The sequence below is a fragment of the Malus domestica genome, chromosome 17 (genome assembly GCF_042453785.1).
Source record: "Malus domestica chromosome 17, GDT2T_hap1".
Lineage (NCBI taxonomy): Eukaryota > Viridiplantae > Streptophyta > Magnoliopsida > Rosales > Rosaceae > Malus > Malus domestica.
This window is the reverse complement of record NC_091677.1, coordinates 9,801,972-9,819,871: the sequence shown is the minus strand read 5'-3', so window position 1 is coordinate 9,819,871 and position 17,900 is coordinate 9,801,972. Positions and strand designations below refer to the sequence as shown.

General features: G+C 36.0%; 1 protein-coding gene across 2 annotated transcripts; it reads left to right on the top strand.

Moving 5' to 3' along the window:
* The first annotated feature begins 7,654 nt into the window (after positions 1–7,654).
* On the top strand, positions 7,655–16,084 carry LOC103405000 (histidine kinase 2). 2 transcript variants are annotated; one of them, XM_029097007.2, is made up of 15 exons: positions 7,704–8,610; positions 9,383–9,619; positions 10,115–10,603; positions 10,811–11,086; positions 11,464–11,633; positions 11,754–11,966; positions 12,070–12,256; positions 12,419–12,470; positions 12,560–12,789; positions 12,888–12,986; positions 13,253–13,917; positions 14,339–14,839; positions 14,923–15,305; positions 15,423–15,551; positions 15,647–16,084. In XM_029097007.2, exons 1-13 carry the CDS (start codon positions 8,299–8,301, stop codon positions 15,170–15,172), a joined length of 3,681 nt encoding a protein of 1,226 aa, XP_028952840.2. In that variant the 5' UTR covers positions 7,704–8,298; the 3' UTR covers positions 15,173–15,305; positions 15,423–15,551; positions 15,647–16,084. The 2 variants fall into 2 exon arrangements, with proteins under 2 accessions (XP_028952841.2, XP_028952840.2); XM_029097008.2 differs by having other exon boundaries at positions 7,655–8,610; positions 10,139–10,603; positions 15,423–16,084.
* Positions 16,085–17,900: the final 1,816 nt, after the last annotated feature.

The following is a 17,900-nucleotide window of genomic DNA, read 5'->3' as shown; positions in this document are numbered from 1 at the left end:
TGGTACTATTCAATTTACCCTTTACTTTGTTCTTATCTTAAAACTCAAAGTTTTCAAGCCATTTTCATTAGTTTTCCTATAAATTATAAGGTGAGGTTTGTAACATCAAATTATACTTTCTTTTTTTAGTACATCAATATTTTTACATTAGGGGAGTTCGGCACCACACAATGGGTAACCTAATTTGGTATCGAATTTTCCATTCACGAGATTCGAACCTAAGACCTTTTATTTCTAAGTGAATAGGAATACCACCAGACTGTAGTACTAAGTGGCAATAACAAATTATACTTATATTTCATAGTTCAACTATTTAAATTCAATGTTACAAGGTATAACCAATTCATTCAAAGTGCTACATACGTATATATAGTCAGGTTGCAAAAGTTTTAGCTGGGTTTTAGAATCAGTTTGGGACTGCTTTTAAAGTAACAACCAAAAACACATCTCTGACTATATTTTTGAAAAACTTAAAAAATACATTAGGCTAATGGAAACACTTTCTGGAGACACTGTTTTTTTTTTTTTTTCATGAAGCACTTCAAAATGTTTTTTTTTTTAAGAAACACTTAGATTTTTAATAAAGACTTTAGCGTGCTCCTAATAAAAACACTTCTAACAGAAACGCTTATAAACACACTTCTTTTTTCTTCGAAAGCAATCTTAGACCTGTTATAAGCGTTTCTGCTAGTCGGCGGGAAAACTAGAAAACTGGTCGGAAACTGGGTAAACTTTAAACGTTCATAACTTCTTCAATACTTAACGAAATCAAGTGATTAAAAAATGAAAATCATACTTCTCGATGAGACGAAGAGAATGACATTTGACTACTAACTCCCCGTGGTTTGGGCGGAAAACTACTTGAAAGTGGCTAACTCGAAGATGGTTAACCACTTTCGAGACATTTTCTGACCAAACCATGGCTAGTTAGTCTTTAGTTAGCCACTTTCGAGTAGTTTTCCAGCCAAACCATGGGGAGTTAGCATTCAATAAAGATGTCATTCTCTTCGTCTCGTCGAGAAGTATGATTTTCGTTTTTGAATCACTCGATTTCGTTGAGTATTGAAGAAGTTATAAACGTTTAAAGTTTATCCAGTTTCAGGTGAGTTTTCCAGTTTTCCCCCGGACCAATCACCTTTCAGGCTATTTTTCGGCCATCTCCGGCAACCATTGAGCTTCCAAATAGGTATAATCTTATTTTACACTTTCCTATCTTCATTTTGATATATTATGGGTCGAATTTGGTTAAGAAACGATTGAGTTACAAAGTTTAAAAAATTGCCCAAAGAGTTTTTAACGGAATGACCAAAATTAGATGGTGGACAATCTCAGGAACAATTTCTATTGATTTTCAATCTTAGGAACCATTTCTGTTGATCGTTTAAATCTCATGGACTATTTTGTATAATAACCATTTTTTTATCTTCCAACTTTACTTTGTGTGAGTGTCATTTCGTTAAATTTGTCTTATTTTTTTCATCAAATTTGAGAGTATAGTGGTCTATTCATACAAAAAGAAATCTTATTTATTTTAAAAAGCAAAGAGCTTTGCTCCTTAATGTTAAGGAGGAGTTTCTTCTCAAAATACTTCATGGCATAGTCAAAGAATTTCTTACTTATAATAAGAACCACTCATAGTATAAATCACTATGTAAATATCAACTATGCAATAAATCAATTAAAACTAAAATCGTTTAGTCAATCATCAAAAAGTTCCGATTATCCACACGAAATTATGTCAATAAGTGACAAAGTATTTTAAAGAAAAATTCCTCCTTAATCCTTGAAAAGCCAAGTCATTTTCTTAAAAAAAATTCATTTTCTTATATTTTGGGTGAAACTCTTATTTTATCTCTCAACTTAATGAAAAAGTTGTCGAAGTATACGAAAATGACTACTGGTGCAACAAATAACATTATTTGAGGACAAAAGAAGCTATTAATAGAGCTCATAGACGAAAATAAATTTGTCATATAAACCAAGGACCTTTGCTACAATTTAACCTTGTTTCTTTATGTCAATATTTATACTCTTTTCATATTATAACTCGTAAAATGATAATATTTTACGTTGCGGCATTTACAACATGGCCATAGAATTCTTAATTATAAAAACCAAGTTAAAGCATCTTACCTCATTATTCTAAATTGGCAAAAAAACTTTATAAACTAAAAGTCAACATCACCTTCCGTTCGTATTTGTTTCTAGCGCAACACACACGGGTATTGCCACTCAAACACTCATAACACGAAATTACACAATTATCCTCAAACTTACACTAAAATAGCAAACGTTTTGGCCCAAGAAAAGTAGACTAGGAAGGCTTCCTTGGTAATTTCATCGGATAAAAAAAAAACCAGAAACGTGCTGTACATTTTGTCAGGTAGTAAATTGGGTTTGTCTGTCGGGTCAGCCTTAAGTCATACCAAACAGAAACGTTTGTGGGACCCGCTTACGACGTTAATGACGTGTCGAGCCGAGATTCTTTCCCGGGTTTTTCTTTGGGGGGGTTTTGATAGGGTGCGGGCAAAAGTTGGGGTTTTGTCAGAAGCAGCTGTCGTGGCCCCCACCTAATTCGTCACGACACTCGATGATCTAGCTCAAAATCGGTGCCGAGGATTTGGAGTTTGTCGCCTAGTACGCCGCTAAGGCCACGTTTGGTTGAGTAACCAAGTAAATAAAATAACCCCCTAGGATATATTTTATATTTTTTCTCATGTTTTTGGTGAACCATATAAAAGTTGAAAAAAAAAGATAACTAGAAGTGTAATTGTTAGTAATTTTTTTAATAGTTTGGATTACTCAGTAATATGTTAGAATTGCAATCTAATAGATATAAAGTCGGACAATCCAGTAATTTGGATGTTGAAGACTTAACCTTGTTATATTTTTTTATAAGACAATATTATAAACTACTCTACCTTATAAAAAGATCAGAATTTGTTGCAAAGAGATGAATATCTTGTCCTAACCAACTAGGTTAAGTCACGTCCGCATTATCATTCATATTTTAATAATCACTTTTCCCATATAGATAATACAATCTAGAAATCCACATAATAAAGAGAGAAATAATACAATCTAGAACAAAATATGAAATTGTATAATAATATATAAATTTATATTCTTTTGCTAATGCTTCATGTAGTGTATGATGATGATGTTTATTGTTCTATTTATTATTGTTGTGAGCTTAAATTTGGAAACTTGTATAGTAGTGGATAGATACAAATATTCAAATTTAAACTCATCTAATGGTAATAAGTACTGTGGTGAACCTTGCTATCATTTGAGGGTGATGATTAGAAATTGTTATACATACATACATACATACATACATACATATATATATATATATACATACATACATATATATATATATATATATATATAACACGAGAAATGTTAAGGCGGCCCTTTGAATGTGTGACCCCGTTAGTGTAAATAATATTGTTTGTTAAAAAATAGAAAAAATACAAAAAGAATAAAAGAAAAACTCTAGTTAAGTTTTCACATTAAATGTTACTTTTTCAAATTAAAAAAAAAATTCAAAGTTAGGTGAAATGACACATAACAGATGATTAAGTGTATGATAAGCATACACCATAAATTATAAAGGCTTTTTATCCAAAATGGTATTTGAAATTTGCATAACTTCTCACTTTGGTCCCTGAGATGTTAAATCAATATAAGTGATCTCTAAGATTGTTCACCATCAACTATTTTGGTCATTCCGTAAAAATTATGTTAAATAAGGATCAAAATAATAAAAATACCCTCAATTGAACAAACAATTGGCCAAAATAATTTGACAAAAAATAGAGGGTATTTTTGTCATTTACTCTTGTTTAATGGAAAATTTTCATGGAATGACCAAAATGATTGTTGATGGACAATCTCAGGGACCACTTTTATTGATTTCAAATTTCATGGAACAAAGTGAATAGTTATACAAATCTCAAATATCATTTTAACTAAAAAACCAATTATAAATTATGGTGGTGGGAAAAATGCTCCCTTAAAAAAGAGTCCAATATGTCTCATAAGTTTAGGTTACCTAGGGAAAAAGAAAGGTGAGAAATGAGTAGGTTAAAATGATTAAGAAGAATGCCCATCAAAGTAAATCCTCTTTGGGAGAAGAAGAATACATTAGACATGGACTCATAGCGGTGGTGGGTCTAAAGTCCAAGTTGAATATCTCAAGTAATAATTGAGACTTTAAAATGTGTTGCCTATATATATATATATATATAATGTTGTGGCCCATAGAAAGAGGCATTTCTTAGATATGTACTTTGTGGTTTTCTGTCACTATAACTATAAGCTAAAAGAAAAGTGAAACAAGATAAAAACAGTCAAGCACTTGATGCCATTGTGTCAAAGTGGCTTCAAGAATCTTTCTTCTTCTTCCTTTTTTTATATTTAATTATATTTTAATCCTCATAAGGACGTTTGGACTTAAATATAACTCTCATACACAAACTCTCAGCCGCTCACTTGTGAAAAAATAATGTGCAGACAAGAATTTCTATACCTAGCTTACATCCCATGCTGTTTGAACTAGGTATTGTAGCAAAATAATATTTTTAATAAATATATTGCTAATTGTGAGATTGAATAAATCACGAAGAAAAATGATAATCACACATTTTTTATTCTCTTGGGCTCTTACACATTTGTTTTTATTTATAGCTATCAAATTGAATAAATAAAATAGAATTAAACAACAAACATGATTGAACATGAATATATGCGGAAAACCAAAGTACATGTGGTTATCATTTCTCAATCATAAAATAAAGGACAGCATGAGCCAGCTTTTGATATTTGTAATCTATGCACAAAATATATGCAAAAATTGTTGATATTACACAAACGAGCATACCTTTTGTTGAACAATTGATATCAAACGGGGAGCAATTGATGCATGACCTTAGATGGATCGGTAAATGTTTTTTTATCACTTGAGTTAAAAGACCTAAATTTCAAAACAAACGAAGCCAAAGAAAGAGGTAAAAAAAAAAAAAAAAAACAATGGTGCCGGAGAAGAGAAATAAAAACTGAGGTGAAAAGAAGGTAAAATAAAATGGACAAAGTCAATGCCTAAAAAAATATCTTATGTTGTTCACTTCCATAGATAAAATTAAAACCCATGATGTCTGGCTGTTTACTCTAAAATATATACTACCGCAACAATCCAAAGCCAAAAAAGTGGGGGAAAGAGTTGTACAATAAAATATGGAAGAGTTTGATGACTTTGGGCTCGTTTAGAAGTACTTTTAGAATGACTGAAAGCGTCTTTTGTGAAATCAATTTTGAGTTCTAAAAGTACTTTAAGTGTTTCTTGAAAGAAACACTAAATACGTGCTTCTTGCAGTCAATACTTAAAAGTACTTTTTCGAAATCCACTTGAATTTTTACTAAGAATTTGATTTAAAACAACATTTCATTTTTAGTTATTTTAAAAGTATTTTTAAACGGGTTTTTTTTTCTCTGTTAATTTGTTGAGTCCCGACTTTGTCACATGATTATATAGACCCTATCAATACTTAAGTAAAATAAGGTAGCTTCTAAAGATGGTCAAACTAATTAAGGTTTTAATTTAATTGATAACTTTAACTCTAAATATAAACTAGTACAATCTAATCGATAAATTTAAGACAATGTTTTTTGTTTTAATCAAATTGGTTCCATTAGGGTGCGTTTGGTACGCAGACGGGACGGGACGGGACGGGACGGGACGGGACGGGACGGAACGGGACGGGACGAGACGGGACGGGACGAGACGGGACGGGACGAGACGGGACGGGACGGAACGAAGGTGTAATTTTTGAAAAAGACATGGGGTATATTTGTCTTAAAATGGTAAAACATTGTGTTCCACAGACGTGGAACAAACCCGTTCCAGGGGGGGAGGTGGAACGCAAAAACACCCAAAATCTGTCCCGTGGAACAGCCCGTTCCACCCATTTTTGACGCACCAAACGCGGGACGGAACGCCTCGTCCCGTTCCGTCCCGTCCCGTCCCACGTACCAAACGCACCCTTAGGTACCGTTTGGTACGCAGACGGGACGAAACAAGATGGAACAGATGATGTAAATATTGAAAAAGATAAGGAGAAATTTTGTCATAAAATGTTATAAATTTGTGTTCCACGGATGTGGAACGGATCGTTCCAGGAAGTAGAGGTGGAACGAAAAATAAGCTAAATTTCGTCCCATGAAACAACCCGTTCCACAGCTTTTAGACGCATCAAATGTGGGACGGAACAATTCATCCCGTTTCGTCCCGTTCCGTCCCACGTACCAAAGGGTACCTTATATAACATTGGCGGGTAAGGTATATAGCCGACATACATTTTCATGTAGATGCCCACCTCATTAAAATATATAATTAATTTAATTGAGAATCTTCACACACATGGTGTACCCATTACCTCATTCCCCGAGTAATTGCCCTTTTTTTTTCTTTCTAAAATACTAGCGTCACACAATTTATTTATTTATTTTTGTATTTTCTGTGACTAAATAATGTGGACGGTAAAATAAACAATATTAGATCTTAAATTTCTAAATTTGTTTTCTTGTCTGTCATATTATTTCAGAGAAAAAAAAAGAACAGAAAATGAAAGAAGAAACTGGAAGTCTGAGTGGAAGCCTCTCTCTCTCTCTCTCTCTCTCTCTAATATATTGTAAGTCCGTATATCTGCATTTGCAGCAGTGAGCAGATCTCTTTAAACACTGAATGGTGGAGTCACTTTCAACTCTTACAAAAAAATTTAAAAAAAATATTAGAGTGATCAAAATTTTAGACCATTTTTTATTTTATTTTATAAATTACATGATATAAGAGTTAAGGTTTTAGAAAACTCTAGACGTTAGTCGGGCTACAGTCTTGGCGGCATTAGGCAGTGATAATGAGAACAATTGGCAGATGATTGGGCACTTTTTTTAATGATTTAAAGAAAAAATTCACCTATTAATCATCAAATCATGTAGTTTATAAAATATTATCTAAAAATTTGACGTCTTTAGCATCACTCAAAAGAAAAATAGAGTCCCCAAAACAGAAAAATAAAGGGGTATTGGAAAGGCTGTGTTATTATTACGGAATTGTTTATATTTTGGGTAATTTTGATGTTGGGCGTTTGTTTGCTTTTGCTTAACCTTCCCCCCACTGGATGATGAGATAATGATGTCTCCAAACCTCAATTCAAAATGCTGGACACCAGGCTTAATAGAGAGAATAAGAGAGTGAGTGTGGGTCCATATTCGTGCGTTTTTCAAGTTGTGTAATATGTCGTGTTCGAAATTAGTTAAACATTGTGATAATTGGTGCTATTTAAATTTTATAGATATCATGCGAGTTTTGAGTCATAGAACATGTTCAAAATCGTCACTCATTGTGAGTTAAAAAAGAAAGTAAGCAATTTCTTTTATTAACTCGTTAGAGGTTTCAGTTGGAATTTTATAGATATTCATACTTGTTTCGAGTCATTTAATGTGTTACATGTCAAATTGTCATCAACCCTGTAGGTTAAAAAGATGTGCAAAAAATAAAAACAAGTGTATAGATAATACTATTTTAACTAGAATTATATATGCATTCGTGCCGATTTCGAATCATATAATATGTAACGGCCACCCAATATGTGGGGTTTAGAAAAGAGAAAAGAAGCCATATTTTTCTCACTCTGATAATTGGTTCCAGTTGGAATTCTATAGAAACCAACTCCAGTCCAATCAATTTTTCCTTTTCCCTTTTGTTTTTAATTTTTAATTTTTAATTTTTTTTATGGGTGTAGGGTTTTTGTCTATGAAAATAGAAAATGCATCACTATTGATGCTCCTTTTGGGTTCACAGAAGTGTGGGTGGTGGAAAGAGCCCTGATTCAGAAAAAGGCCAATTCTTTCCCTCTTATCTCCTTAATGATTTCTGCACCGGTTGCCCAAATAATAACACTGCTCTGGCTCATCAGCTTCTTGGTTTGGCATGATTGGTAGCCCCCTTCCAGGAAAAAAAGGTGTAAATTTGATGGGTTTTTCAAGCTTCCCAGATGTAAAGATTTGAACTTGAAAGTGAAAAAAGCAGTGGAATTTGGAGCTGGGTTCCTGAAAGCTGAAGTGGGTTCCATGCAATTTCACATCTTTATTTAGAATTTTCACTAAGCATTGTTCTTGATGTGTTTTCTGAGCTGGGTTTGCTGAATATTTTGCTGGGTTTTCAGCTTTTGGTGGTCAGATTTTGATGACTAGTTGTGCTGAGGCTTCCAGAAATTTCTGTGGAGTTACATTAGCATGTATCTGAATTGTAGGGTATTCTCTGGTTTTAATGGCAGATTGCCCTTCAATCTTGACTTGAATAAGGCAATGGAGGCTTTGTATGGGACTAGCTCTACTAGAAGATGGAGAGGAAAGGTTCTAATTCTGGGGCTTGTGGGTTTTGTTACAATCATTTGGGGTTTCATGAGTTTCAATGATGGAAGTTTGGGGATGAGAGAGAAAGCCCCAGATATGGGTGGAGAGAAAGCTTGGATCCTGCAGCAGCATTTCAATATCAGCAAGTCCCAGGTTCTCGCTTTCGCTTCGTTGTTCTCCGAATCAGATCAGGTACTGTGCTCATGGCTTTTCTTAAACTTGCATCTATAAGCACTTGCTTTTCTCATTTAGTCTATTTGGTTTTGCAGCTTCTAATTGTTGAGAAAGTGCTTTACTTTAGAAATTTCTTATTTTGGTTTATGAATTGGAGTGGACAAACCGCTTTGAATTCGAAGCGGAAACATGTTAACTGAATTCAAGAAATTGTTTTCTCTTCTGGTTTTTGGATATCCAGAAGTTGAATTGAAATCAATTTTGTTAATCTTCTACTAGACATAATTTGGTGTCTTAGTTTTGTGTATTTGTTTTAGCAAAATCGATTAATTAGCTTTGTGTATTTGTTTTAGCGTAATCGATTAACCCCTTTAATAAAAGTAGTTTCGAGCAGTATCCACATACTTCAGTGTTCTTCTTCTTCCGAAGTCAGATTTACGATGAATTAATGCTTTTCGATAACTGTCAGCTGATATAATATGATGAATCTAATGTGGTTCGATACTCCAAAAAAATTGTGTATCAACTAACCCTTATAGTGTTATGTTATGATGCTTTAGCTCTACTTTTCTAGCATCGATAGGTAGCAATTGAATAGTGAACTTTTGAGCAATTGATTTCACCACTTATTTTTTCAGTCGGATGACAAGATGACACTTTAAGCCTTCATATGTAAGGTGCTTGAGACTGTTTCTGTGTATCAAGAGGGGAAAACAGCGTGGTTATGAGAAAAAGCTTTTACGTGTCCCCTTTTTTTTTACTTCTTCTCACTAGTCTCCGTGCATTGCAGATAACATCCCTTGAATGTACCAAAGAACCAGGACCACGAATGATGTTAAGTAATGTCATTTCCTGTTCTCTGAAGGTGCTATGTTCAGATGAGGAGGCAGAAAATGAAGAAGCCAAGAACCAATGCCTGGTTCAAGATGAGAGCATGCCCAAGAAGCGTGATGTATCATTGCTTGAGGACAAATCCATATCATGCACCACGCAATCTACAGTTTCAGCAAATAGGATTTTTGGAAAGGTATAACTTTGATGCTTAGACTGAATTATGGTTGTGTCGAATTGTCAATGTTACAATTTAGGTTCCATTATTGCCATTGATGTTATGGGTACTGATACTTAACGTGACGTGAGTCACGTCAACCCCTCTCCTAATACATTTAATGGGGGAAAAAATAAAATGTTAACCAGGTTCAACACTGGAAAAGCTCAAATGAAGAAATATATTCTATGACGATTTCCTGTAGGAACTTCCTGTCACAATTGCATATATCTTTTTCCCTATTTGAGTTGGTGCCGTGATGCCATGCCAGGACCATGCATATAATACGCATACTAAAACCCTAATTTGTGTTTTCAGTGTGTGAAGAGGTGTAAAGGTGATAACTTTTCTGTGCAAAAATCTAACTTTTTAATGTAAATAATTTGTTTCCATATTACTACTCTGGAAAGAACAAATGCTAAACTCTTCGGTGATGGTTCAAAATATCTAAATGGTTTTTTGTTCTTTGATTAGAACAATTTGGGTTCTGTGGCACAGGAGTGTGCAAAAGAGGACTCGCAGTTGCTTTGTACATTGGTAATCCGATGGTGGTGGGTTTTTGTTGGAATGATCATGTGCTACAAACTGTCTGGTTTTTCTATGAAATTGTGGAGGAATAAAAAACAGAAGGTGGGTCAAAAGGTTCAAGAGCAGCCATTGCCTCGGAGGAAGCAGCCAGAGAAACTGCAACAGCACGCCCAAAAGCCTCCTAAGGTTGCTGGCACGTGGAGGACGAATCTACTTATAGTATTTATCATATTTGGCTGCATTACATCATTGTGGTTACTGTGTCACTTATGTGCAAGAGATCATTTGTGGAGGAAAGAAACACTTTCCAACATGTGCGACGAACGAGCCCGGATGTTGCAGGATCAGTTTAATGTGAGCCTGAATCATGTTCATGCTTTAGCTATTCTTGTATCCACCTTTCACCATGGGAAACAACCTACGGCAATTGATCAGGTAATTTTCGTATCTACCTTTAGGTAAGTAATTTGTCCCCTTAGATACGCCAGCTTAGTAGGCACTTTGAGCAGGCAATTCAAGGATTTTATAATTTATACACCACTGAAAAGTAAGGAAAGGAAAAACTAATCAGTAACTTTACCGTTATCCAACTCTATTGGGTTATTAAGTGGTTTAACCTTGTACATTTCTTTCTTTCCACAGAAAACATTTGGTGAATATACAGAGAGAACATCTTTTGAGAGACCCCTTACGAGTGGTGTTGCTTATGCTTTGAAAGTTACTCATGCTGAGAGGGAACATTTTGAGAAGGAACATGGATGGACAATAAAAAAAATGGAAACTGAGGACCAGACTCTAGTCCAAGATTTTATTACAGAAAGCTTGGCCTCTGCGCCTATTCAAGATGAATATGCGCCTGTGATATTTTCTCAAGAAACTGTCTCCCACATTGTCTCTATTGACATGATGTCCGGAAAGGTTCGATTTGTTAGCTTTTGACTTCAAGATTTGCTCTCCCTCTCTCCTTTCTCTCCTCTCTGCTTTTGTTAACATTTTATTTATGAGCCTCTTTATCTGTGCCACATGCCTCAGACTAACCATTACTACCGTCACCTCCCTTGGTCTTGTGTACCCTTCATGCCAAATTAAACCTGTACAAGAAGGAAGAGATAGTACATTGATAATTTCACGACAATGCTGATCATTGATGTCACTAGACCATAATTCAACCTGCACAATTCAAAACCTATCAGCTGCTTCAAAAATTTACATCTACAAGCCATTCTTGCAAAAGCATATTATGTTGTCCAGTAACATTCTTATAATGCTAATGTGAAATATTGCTAATTATATAGGACGACCGTGAGAACATCTTGCGAGCAAGGGCAACTGGAAAGGGAGTACTGACCTCCCCGTTTAAGCTATTGAAATCCAATCACCTGGGAGTTGTACTCACATTCGCAGTCTATAATGCTGATTTGCCTCCAGATGCCACATCAGAGCAACGTATTCAAGCTACTGTGGGGTAAATTTGTGGAGTTTTCTGGATTTCTATAACATGGCTTTGACTTAAGTTTTTTGAATTATTTTGCGTCTAATATCTACAAGCTGAAATTGATTCATATACTGGTGCTTTCATAAATAGGTATCTAGGTGCATCTTATGATGTTCCATCGCTGGTGGAGAAGCTCTTGCACCAACTTGCCAGCAAGCAAACAATTGTTGTGAATGTTTATGATACAACTAATGCATCTGCTCCGATCAACATGTATGGTACTGATGTTATTGATACTGGCCTGTTGCACATTAGCAACCTTGATTTTGGGGATCCACAACGCAAACATGAAATGCACTGCAGGTTAGATTTCATACAACGTTAATTATTTATATCAGCCCAAATATGTGGAATTACTCCTCTTTTTCTTTTCCTCCAATCCAATACAGTTCTCTTTCGGTTGCAGGTTTAAGCACAAACCTCCGTTTCCTTTGACAGCAGCAAGTGCATCAATAGGAGTCCTAGTCATTACCTTGCTAGTTAGTCATATTTTTTATGCGGCCATAAGCCGAATAGCGAAAGTGGAGGCAGACTATCGTAAGATGATGGAACTCAAAGTTCGTGCAGAAGCTGCTGATGTGGCCAAATCTCAGGTTTTTTTTTTCATTAACTATAATAATTTCCTACGATTGGAAGGTTGTCTCATAAAATTGTCTCTGTCCCTGGTCTAAAAAAATGTCCCAATTGTTTACTTATTTGTCTATTATATAATGCTTCTTTATCAACCCGTGGCTGAACATCTCTCTCTTTTGCAGTTCCTTGCAACTGTTTCCCATGAGATCAGGACACCAATGAATGGTGTTTTAGGTAACATAGAAGTTCTTCAGTGAAACATTCCATATCGTGCAAAACTTTCAAGGTTACATAATCTGATGATATTTTCAATCAAAATCCAGGCATGCTGCAAATGCTGATGGACACCGATCTAGGTCCAAACCAACAGGACTATGCTGAGACTGCTCATGCTAGCGGGAGAGAATTGATATCGCTGATAAATGAGGTTCTTGATCAGGCAAAAATTGAATCAGGCAGGCTGGAACTTGAAACCGTACCTTTTGATTTGCGTTCAGTGCTTGATAATGTTCTATCACTTAACTCAGGAAAATCTAATGAGAAAGGAATTGAGGTAAAAACAACTTTTAACCTTTTTGTTTGGTGTATTCTTCTTTGGTTGTTACTGATATCAGTTCTTGTGGTTCGGGTTTTGTTTTGGGTGATAAAAAGTTGGCTGCTTATGTTTCCAATATGGTACCTGAAGTTGTCATTGGTGATCCTGGACGCTTCCGGCAAATAATTACAAATCTTGTTGGAAATTCAATTAAGGTTAGATATTTTCTTACTACTGGTTTGGTGATAACGACTTCCCTTTTTTCTATCTTATATTGAAATGAAAGGCTACCAGGTGCTAATAGAAATATAGTTGAACTTGTACATGTTTAGATCCTCAGTCTCCATGAATTATGCTAAAAGGCAGATTAATCAGATGATTATGCTTAGAACTATCTGTAATGTTGTTTCACTTAATACTGTTTACTGGTTTCATTACGTACTCATTATGCTAATTGTCTGCTAATTTGTTTAAACTGTAGTTCACCCATGACAAAGGACACATATTTGTCTCAGTGCATCTGGTGGATGAAGTGAGGGCCCCACCTGATCTTATGGATGACGTTCTAAGACAAGGCTTGAACTTAGTTGGAGACGTCTCAAATAAAACTTATAATACCTTGAGTGGCTTTCCTGTTGTCAACAGATGGAAAAGCTGGGAAGATTTTAAGTCAATATGCAGCACAACTCCGGAGGAATCTGATATGATCAAATTACTAGTAACAGTTGAGGATACAGGTGTAGGAATCCCGTTAGAAGCTCAAAGTCGCATTTTCACACCTTTTATGCAGGCTGATAGCTCCACGTCTAGAACTTATGGCGGTACTGGAATAGGATTGAGCATTAGTAAACGTCTGGTAGATCTCATGAGCGGGGAGATAGGGTTTGTAAGCGAACCTGGCACTGGCAGTACCTTTTCATTTACGGGATCTTTTGGGAAGGGAGAAGTAAGTTCCCTAGAGACAAAGTGGCACCAGTATGAACCAGCTGTCTCAGAGTTTCAAGGACTGAGAGCATTGGTAATAGATAATAAAACCATCCGAACTGAGGTCACGAAATACCATATTCAGAGATTGGGAATATCTGTGGATACAGCATCCTGTCTGGAATCAGCGTGCGTTTATCTATCTAGTGCCGGCAACACCAGGTGAATTTTACCTTTTCAATATGGTTTATATTGTAGTTGGTTTTATGTCCTGAAACAAATCATTGAAGACTCGAGGTCTTAACATTTTTCTGTTGCATTTAATTACCATGAACATGATAAAAAGATTTTCCTACTACGATTAGAATTCACATCATCAACCACTTCACAGCTTTACAATTTTCTTCACTCTCTTTCACTTCTCTAAGAAAGTGATTTTGGTACGTGCAGTACATTAAACAACTTTTCTTTAAAGTGATTTGGGACAAGAAAAACTAGATACTTATTGTCCATACAACTATACGACTTTACTTAAATTATACAAGGAAAAAGGTAAGTGGTACTAATAAGATAAAGTTTGACTAATAACAGTAGAACTTGGATTTGATGTTTCTAATGCATTGTTAACTGTCTCTTCGTGCAGTCTTTCCACAGAGTTGGCCATGGTTGTTATTGACAAAGATGTTTGGGATAAAGAAGCTGGTATTATATTACATCATTCAATTAAAGAGCACAGGAAAAACAATGTGGAATCCCTCATAAACCTTCCGAAGATACTTCTCTTGGCTAACTCCATCACCCCTGTTGAACGCAATGTAGTAACATCTTTGGGTCTTGTAGATAAAGTATTGACAAAGCCACTTCGGTTAAGTGTCTTAATCGCTTGCTTTCAAGAAGCCCTTGGAAGTCGTAAGAAGAGGCTTCTAAATGCAAACAAACCAACTCTTGGAAAGTTACTGAGAGAGAGGAGAATTTTGGTGGTGGATGACAATGTAGTAAACAGAAGAGTGGCAGAAGGTGCTTTAAAGAAGTATGGAGCAATTGTCACCTGTGTGGAGAGTGGAAGGGCTGCTTTGTTGAAGCTTAAGCCACCCCACAACTTTGATGCTTGCTTTATGGATCTCCAGATGCCAGAAATGGACGGGTAATCAATCTGCCCGCTCTTCACTCTCTAATCAAAGGGCTCTTTAGCTTGGATTGCATTTTTAACCGTCTATAATCGTGCAGGTTTGAAGCGACTCGGCTCATCCGTGGTATGGAGAGTGAGGTAAATGAGAAAATTGCAGCTGGGGAAGCATCAGTTGAGATATTTGGCAATGTCGAAAATTGGCACACGCCAATATTGGCTATGACGGCTGATGTGATTCAGGCTTCAAATGAAGAGTGCATGAAATGTGGGATGGATGATTATGTGTCAAAGCCATTTGAAGAAGAACAACTGTATTCAGCAGTGGCACGTTTCTTTGAGTCTGGTTAATCAAGAGGGACTCCTATTGATGTGGTTTTTCGTGGATTGATGCCATAGTGTCGTGGGCTCTCCAGTTAACACTGAGCTGCCTGGGCCCTGCCATGACCTGGTTGAGAGACTAATTTCCTAACTTCCAACCATGGTAATTTTCTAGCATTTCTCTTCTGCACATGTCAAAATATGTCATTACGCCTGCACCCCGCTGTTTTCAGTTGTTTCAGAAATGGTTTAATCACAACTCGTTTTGCTTTTCTTTCAGGAATACTGCGCATTGGGCCATGGAGAATGTATTCGTGTATGTGTGTATACTGGGAAACTGGCAGCCATCACTCGTCAGATCAAATACTATATGATCATCTGCCAAGCAAAATAAGAGAAATGGCCTTAGGTACATACCCTCTGCTCTTGTTTGTAGATTAGTGTCTGCCTTCCGCTTCCACCCAAAAATTTTCCCCTCCATTATTTGTATATTCTCCATTGTAGTATGTAGGTCGGGAGTAAGAACAATGTAGTGCCAAAATCATCCATTTTTTGAACTCTGATGAGATGAATGAATCTGTCATCTTCTCGGTGTTAGTAGAAGGTTGCAAGCTAACAAACCCGACCCCGTGAAGGATGAAAGGTTATTTGTTCATTTTATGTTAGTCGATGATGGCTGCTTTGACATTCTACGCGTTGAGGGAGATCGAAGAAAATACGAAAGACTGTTGATAATGGGAGATAGAGAGCGTGTGCACTTAAGAGTTAGGTCTGGTAGCATTGTTTTTCTTGAATTTTTTTGTAGAGGTATATAATTGTATATCATGTTGTAGGGGCATCTTCAGAGTACCACTGAGTGTAAAATAGATGCGTTTCCTGTAATGCGTACTTGCTTTCTCCATTGATATTGCCAAAAACTGATATGCAGGGTTCGTTTGATAACTATTTTTTGTTTTTAGTTTTCAGTTGTTTTGCTTGAGATGTGGAAAAGTATATAAAAGAACGAGGGAAGAAGACGGGTGCTGAGAGAGGGAGAGAAAAGAACGTAAAGAATGAATTAACATAGTAATCACGCAACCATAAACATCATCAAAGTTTCAGTATCCGTACGTAGCTACTTTTTATGATGCTCACTAAAACTATAAGAGCAAGAACTCAAAGAAGCTAAACTAAAGCAGACAAAAACCGCACAAACAACTAAAATTCCCGCACGACCACAATCAAACATAATCTGTATCCGAGCCCATTATTTGGGTACTACTTGAACGTAATACAACATAAAACTGAATTAAGATTAACATTTTGCAGAAGAAAGAGGGGAAAAAAAAAGGTTAAAATCTCTCTGTCTAAAGGTGGCCCTCGCCAGTCGCCATTGCCGCCACTTCTTCCTTATTTTCTCATCACAGTTACAGGCCTTACATGGGCACCTGCGTCCTAGCATTTTCTTAAAACAGCCATAACATTGATACTTGATCTCTCGAGAATCCATTCGTAACGCAAGAGAGAGATGGAGAACGAATGCGGTTGCGGTTGCTTGAGCTTCAAGTAACATGAACGGCTTTAAGAGTAATCAACAATTTGACAACCACATACTGAGCTAAACTGGTTATATGCCGGTAAGCATATTTATTCTATCTGAAATAAGAACCCTAATTGCAAAAGGAAATATAACGCCACAAAAGGAAAATATAAAGCTCCCTGAACGGGCTTTGTTGTGTTTGACGTTGGTGGATATATGTTGAATTGTTTACCCACTTAGGCGTGACTTTGCTTCCCAAATGTGGACAAGTCTTGTTGGTCTGGGTAGGGTGGCCCGTAGTTGAAAGTATGAATCTCACATGTCTGCTTATAACGTTTCGGTTGGAAGAAATGTTGCTGTTTTTTTGTCCCACATGGCATTCCATATCACATTTGACACGTTTGTTGGAGATGTTCTTAAGCCACCAAAGCATATTCAGTAACAATGACCAAGTCTCCACCCAGTCACCTAATTAAAACACCACTTACAAGACACCAAAATGCTACAAAATATTAAACTTCACAGCAAAATTCATATTGAATTCTGTTAAAATTCACGCACTCTGTGAATCCATTAAAATCCGCATACTCCATTTATTAGAATCCTTATTGAATACACCCCCTAAAACATAACCTCAGATGCATAAATATTCAATTTAATTATTGCTGAAATGGTCAAACACCAAAATACTAAAAGCCTTGTTGAATAAGGAGGCAGATTCTCTGCCCTCCCACTTCCCTTGCCCTCTCATGCCCTCTCGTGCCCTTCTATTTGTCTGGTCACGGTTAAGTCACGTCAACATTTTATATTACTATTCCTTTTTGTCTTATTATCTCTATAAAAAAAATATATAAAATGTTGACGTGGCTTAACCGTGACCACACAAAACAGGAGGGCAAATGGGAGGGCAGAGAATCTGCCTCCTTTGAATAAACCCCCTTATGCACTGTATCAGTTTTTATGTTTACCCGAAATCAATTTTTTGTCTTCATAACACGGCAAGGTGTCCTCCTCTTGCATATGCTAAATTGTCAAAGTTTTACCCTAACACATAATGAGAAATATAAGAGACTTTCTTAAAGTGAGATTCACCTCACAGTTTAATGTTAATTTCTGTGCCAGCATTATAAGACATTATGTAAAAAATAAGAAATGACAAAGAGTTCATAAAGAATAGAGATCTCACTTTTAAGAGAGTCTCGTTACATTTATCAACACATAACATATATGGAGGTGGAT